Source organism: Parasteatoda tepidariorum, chromosome 8, assembly GCF_982258835.1.
Source record: "Parasteatoda tepidariorum strain Cologne lab strain chromosome 8, Ptep-v5.0, whole genome shotgun sequence".
Taxonomy (NCBI): Eukaryota; Metazoa; Arthropoda; class Arachnida; order Araneae; family Theridiidae; genus Parasteatoda; species Parasteatoda tepidariorum.
Genome location: NC_141762.1, coordinates 94,934,685 through 94,941,150, shown reverse-complemented (window position 1 = coordinate 94,941,150; position 6,466 = coordinate 94,934,685). Strand labels below are relative to the sequence as shown.

Genomic DNA, 6,466 nt, shown 5'->3' with positions numbered 1-6,466 from the left:
ATACAAAAATAATTATTTTTCTTTTTTTGAAAGAGGGAATATTAGCTAAAAAACTTATAAATTTCGACTCCAGAGCTACGCACACTACTCACTCCGTAACTCCCTTTAATATCAACTTATAATTTTCAAACTCAGCCAGAAATTAGAGTTTTATATACCTGTCACGAGGTGTTATAATTTAATTGTTTTTTGTGCTGGCTCAAATTCCGGTGGCAGCGTTGTTCACGTTGCCATGGTTACGAGCGATTCTGTAACTAGAGAGAGTAGTTGAAAAATAATAAACAAAGTTCTTTTTATAAAGATGCCTCAAGATTCCTAACTTGTTATTTATATAAGGACACAACATTTGGTGACCCGTTGACGTGATTCGTAGTTGACACAGGTTAGTGAAATATTTTATAGTGAGAGGAAAAGCATTGAATTTTTGTATAATGGAGGACATAATCAGAAAACGTAAACCACTTAGAATGACTTTTACCAAAACCATAGGAAGTTTATTTGACGAATTAGAAAAACAAACGCCTGACAGTAAAAACATCAAACAGCAGTGTTTTACTTTAGATAGAGTTTTTAATAAAATGAAAGAATGTGACGAATTAATTTTGAACGATATAAAAACAGACGTTGAATTTGAAGCTGAGTATAATAAGATTGAAGAATATGATCAAAAAATGGATTTGGCAAGAGCAGAAAGTGAAATATTTTTCAGTAAACAAATTGTGTTGAATGGAGCGGCGAGTTCCGTCACTTTATCGCCAAATACAAAACGAAGAATGCGTCTTCCGAAGATTGAATTGTTACGTTTTGGAGGAGACCTGAAAGATTACCTTGGTTTTTGGAGCCAGTTCCAAAGAATACATACTGACAGCGAGTTGGCTCCAGAAGACAAGTTTCAGTATCTCCTGCAGTGCGTAACACACGGTAGCCGAGCTCGAGAAGTAATTGAAAGTTTTCCGCCAACAGCGGAAAACTATAAGAAGGCTATCGACGCGCTGAAAAGCAGGTTTGGGAGAGACGAGTTACTGATAGAATATTATGTCCGTGAATTATTAACTCTTGTTGTAAAAAATGCTACAGAAAAAAGGGGAAATTTAAATATTGCAAATTTGTATGACAAATTAGAGTCACATCTCAGATCGTTAGAATCGTTAGGATTGGCGAGTGAGAAATATGAGGCGATTTTGTTTCCATTGGTGGAGTCCTGCATTCCCGAAGATTTAATGAGAGTTTGGCTGCGAAATCCAATACAGTCGGGCGTAGCAGGTGAAATGGCAGATAATTTTGGAAACAAATTGAAAAACTTACTTTCATTTTTGAAACGCGAGGTGGAAGGCGAAGAACGTTTACAACTGGCGAGAAATGGATTTGATGGTGTTCGGACAAGGTTGAGGTCTAAGAAAGAGCAACACATCGACGAAGTCATTCCCACCGCCAGCACTCTGGCTTCTAGTGACATATCCCAGAGGCATCCATTTTGTGTGTTCTGTGACAAGACTCATGAAAGTAGAGATTGCTTCATTGCACAAAGTTGGTCTTTGGATAAGAAGAAAGAAGTCTTAAGCAATAAGAAAGCGTGTTATATTTGTTTCAAGGCTAACCATAGGGTTAAAGAGTGCAAAGCAAAACTCAAATGTATGATGTGTTCCAAGCGGCATCACGTAATTATGTGTTTCGAGTTACCAGTAAACAAAAGGGAGTTGACAGCTAAGGAAAGGGTAGATGCAAGTAATGTTTTGGTCGCCAAAGAGGGTAACGAAGTTCTTCTGCAGACTCTCTTAGTAAATATTGAAGCCAATGGGAAAAGAAAACTGGTTCGAGCTCTTATTGACAGTGGCTCCCAGAATTCTCACATATTGAAGAGAACTGTTAAAGAAATGAACCTTAAACCTACGACAAGAAGAAGTTTAGCCCAATCATTGTTTGGCGGCGTTACGACGCAAGTGAAAGATCATGGGCTTTACCAAATCACTCTTAAACCACAAAATAGAAATTTTTCTCTGGACATACAAGTTTTTGATCAGCAGTCTATTTGTGGTACAATTCCTAGACTTAAAAGAGGACCGTGGAATAAGGAATTATATAAGAAAAAGATATGGATTGCTGATTACGGAGAAGGTTCACCTGATATAGAACTGTTAATTGGTGCCGACTTTTGCGGACAGCTATTCACTGGAAACATGGAACGTCTTCAATGTGGGTTGATTGCCTGTGAAACTCATTTAGGCTGGCTTGTTATGGGCAGAACCACCAATGATTCTTACTACCCATTACGCACTAATGCTTCTGTGAGTATCACCATGTTAATTCATAGTGATAAAATAGAACACTTTTGGGACATGGAAGTTTTAGGAATCAAAGATCCAGTAGAAAAGGCCCCAAAAGAAGAAGAAGTGATGAAATTTTTCAACGATACCTTGTCAACTGATATTGATGGGCGCTATATGGTTAAATTACCCTGGACAGACAATGCTGATCTTCCGGATAACCGAATCATTGCCGAAAACAGACTTCTTTCCACCACATCCAAGTTAATTTCTTCAGGAAGATATTTAGCCTATGAGTCGGTTTTCCAAGAATGGGAAAGGGATCAAATAATAGAGGTGGTTCCTGATGAAGTTCCGAAGGGGAGGAGTCATTATCTTCCTCACAGAGGAGTTTTTAAGGAACATTCGACAACTAGAGTAAGACCAGTATTTGACGCCGCAAGTAAAGAAAAGGGCAAATTTTCTCTCAACGACTGTTTAGACAAGGGTTTGAATGTATTGGATACCATTCCATCGATATTGATGAGATTTAGAGAAAAGAATCTTGGCGTGATTTCCGACATAAAGAAAGCTTTTTTACAGATATCTATAAATCCAGAAGATCGAGATTTTTTAAGATTTTTTTGGTGGAGTGATTATGAAAAAAAGAAGATGAAGACGTACAGACACAGACGGTTGGTCTTTGGACTGATTTGTAGCCCATTTATAATTGGCGCTGTAATCAACAACCTTTTACACATTTGCCCTCAAAGATATCGTGACGTTGCTGAAATTTTGGAGAAAAGTTTTTATGTGGACAATTGCGTCACGTCAGTTGATACCGTTCGAGAACTTTCTCATTTCGTGACCGGAGCAACCGAATTAATGCAACTTGGAAACTTTGAACTTAGAGACTGGGAAAGTACGACAAGTGGCGCTGAATTGGAGCCTTCCCAAGTACTTGGTCTTCTCTGGGACCGAAATGAGGACGCACTTTTTTGTGATTCTGATCAATTTAATAGCAGCTGTGAATCTTTTACCAGAAGAAATGTGTTGTCCTCCATTCAAAAGGTTTTTGATCCCATAGGGTTTACTTGCCCGGTGACAATCATTCCTAAATTGTTGCTGCAAGAAACTTGGAAGAAAAAATTGTCTTGGGATGAACGACTCCCTGAGGAAGCAGAGAAGAAATTTATCAAATGGCTGTCCGACTTGACTAAATTGAAAACCATACAAATACCCCGATGTGTGATTCCTTTAGGATACCGACAGTCTTTCAGCTTGCACACCTTTTGTGATGCTAGCGCGTCGAGCTACGCTTGCGTAATTTATTTGAGATCAGAAGGAAAAAAGGGTGTTAACGTACAGCTACTACAGGCCAAGTCACGAGTCGCGCCGATACGACTCACAACCATACCTCGATTAGAGTTACTGGCATGCAGTATTGGCGCTCGACTAGCACAATCAATGCAGAAAGCTATGAGTTTAGAAGATGTACCTGCATTATTTTAGTCGGATTCCACAACTGTTCTCCATTGGATTAAGAACAACGAAAATTGGGGTACATTTGTGAACAACAGAGTAAAGGAAATAGTTCAGCTCTCTTCAAGAGAAATGTGGAGACACGTTCCTGGGCACAGCAACCCAGCCGATCTCCCTTCAAGAGGATGCTCTGTTCAAACTCTTAAAGAGTCTAAGTGGTGGGAGGGCCCACAGTGGCTGAAAGGGTCAAAGGAGGAATGGCCCGACTCAGCAGAACAAACCGATGAAGATGAGGTCTCAAGAGAGAGAGAGAGAGAAACCCGTAGTTGTAACCAATCTTCATACTCATGAGACTACTTGGTATTTGAAGCGGTTTTCAAAATACTCAACTATAGTACGAATGGTAGCATGGATCCTTCGATTCTGCACAAATTGTAGAAACCCAGGTAGTATAAGAAGAGGAGAGTTATCAGTTGACGATATAAACTCGGCTGAGCAGAAACTACTAAAAATTGTGCAGAAGGAAAGTTTTGGTGACACTGTCACGATGAATAAATTGAAAGGCTTCAACACTTTCCGCGATGCCGACGATCTGATAAGAATAAAGACAAAAATTTTCAGAAGGGAAGATGAAGAAAACTTCAAATGTCCCATAGTTTTACCGTCTGATCACCCACTTGTGGAAAAGTTAATTTATGAAAAGCATCTGGTTTCTGGCCACAGAGGAACTCAAGTTGTCCTGTCAGATCTTCGACAAACTTTTTGGGTTCTCAGAGGTCGGAAGACTGTTCATAGGATCTTGAAACGATGCATTCGATGTAAGAGATATTCTTCCAAGAAATTAGAAGCCGTGCCTGCCTCCCTTCCTGAAGACAGGGTTCGAGACGCGTTGGTTTTCGAGGTGACAGGGGTTGGCTTGGCAGGGCCACTCTATTTGAAGAATGGAGATAAAGTTTGGATATTATTGTTTACCTGCGCCGTGTATCGGGCTATCCATTTAGAGCTGATACAGAGCTGATACAACTGATGGATTCTTGCTTGGACTAAGAAGATTTATAGCAAGACGTGGGAGACCACGAACTATATATAGCGACAACGGAACAAATTTCGTTGGAGCGGTCAATTTAATGGCTTCTATCGACTGGAGCAAAATAATTCAAGAGAGTTCAATTTTGAGAATTCAATGGGTCTTTAGCCCTCCTACAGCCGCCTGGTGGGGTGGGTTTTGGGAGCGTATGGTCCAAATGGTGAAGAACCTTCTGAGAAGAGTTTTAGGAAAAGCATCCATAAATTTTGAAGAGTTGAGTACCGTTCTATGTGATGCAGAAGCAGTTATCAACTCCAGGTCACTCAACTATTTATCTGAAGATCCAGAGGACTTAACACCACTAACCCCAGATGTGTTCCTTCAGGACGTTCAAACGGTGGGAGTGCCTGACTTAGACAATTTAGATAGCGTCAACCTGGCCAAAAGGTGCAGATATCAACAGAAATTGAGAGAGGATCTCCGGAAGAGATTTCGGGAAGAGTACACCAGTATGCTTATTCATAGGCAGGAAAATAAAAAACCTATCAAGCGAATACAAATTGGAGAAGTGGTCCTCATCGAGTGTGACAAAAGGAGACTGGACTGGCCAATGGGACGAGTAGTTGCAGTTTTCCCTGGGAAGGACAACTCGGTTAGAGTCATAAAATTGAAAACTGGAAAAGGCGAACTAATTCGTCCTGTGCAACGATTGCATCCTTTGGAACTTGATTTCACAAATGAAATATTTAACCGTGAACCATTTGAACAAGTAAAGATCAATAACTTTAAAGATAAAACTAAAGTTGATAGCCTCAAAGGTGAAACTGAATGTGGAGAGATTAGAGATGATGAACGATACACAGACTTAATGAAAACTAAATGTGGTAGGGCTGTACGAAAACCAACTCGTTACAGTTAATTTAAGTTTCGTTAGACGTCAACTGTTGTAGCTTCTTCTACCTTTGAATGTCTAAGAGATTTGTGTTTGATTATTAAGAACAATCAAAGGTGGGAGTGTGTCACGAGGTGTTATAATTTAATTGTTTTTTGTGCTGGCTCAAATTCCGGTGGCAACGTTGTTCACGTTGCCATGGTTACGAGCGATTCTGTAACTAGAGAGAGTAGTTGAAAAATAATAAACAAAGTTCTTTTTATAAAGATGCCTCAAGATTCCTAACTTGTTATTTATATAAGGACACAACAATACCAAACAATCGTAATAAAGGAAATTTTTATACACTAATTAGGAGGCACAGAATGGGCCAAAATAGATTTTGTTAATGAACCGGAAGGAAGTTCTTTAAGCTATATATTCGTGGAAGCAACGTGTGTGTCGAGGTGTGGTTGTTAGAGCCATGAAAAAGAAGTTCGTAGACTCGGTGGTTAGGGGTTCGGTCCTGGTCACGGATTAATTTTAAATTTTTTTTTTTAGCTACATTATTTTATTTTTAAAATTTATTTTTCGATATTTCTACGTGAATAAAGTGCTAAATATGCAAAAATATTTATTTTTCTTTTTTTGAAAGAGGGAATATTAGCTAAAAAACTTATATATTTCGACTCCAGAGCTACGCACACTACTCACTCCGTAACTCCCTTTAATATTAACTTACAATTTTCAAACTCTGCCAGAAATTAGAGTTTTTTATACCAAACAATCGTAATAAAGGAAATTTTTATACACTAATTAGGAGGCACAGAATGGGCCAAAATA

At 39.0% G+C, this 6,466-nt stretch overlaps 2 protein-coding genes across 2 annotated transcripts; both read left to right on the top strand.

Annotated features, from left to right (window-relative positions):
• The first annotated feature begins 431 nt into the window (after positions 1 to 431).
• LOC147806555 (uncharacterized) lies at positions 432 to 3,755 on the top strand. Its single transcript, XM_087149676.1, has 2 exons — positions 432 to 2,813; positions 2,913 to 3,755. The coding sequence occupies exons 1-2, from the start codon at positions 432 to 434 to the stop codon at positions 3,753 to 3,755; spliced, it is 3,225 nt and encodes a 1,074-aa protein (XP_087005802.1).
• Positions 3,756 to 4,014: 259 nt separating this feature from the next.
• On the top strand, positions 4,015 to 4,743 carry LOC147806554 (uncharacterized). Its single transcript, XM_087149675.1, has one exon. The coding sequence runs from the start codon at positions 4,015 to 4,017 to the stop codon at positions 4,741 to 4,743; it is 729 nt and encodes a 242-aa protein (XP_087005801.1).
• The last annotated feature ends 1,723 nt before the right edge of the window (positions 4,744 to 6,466 follow it).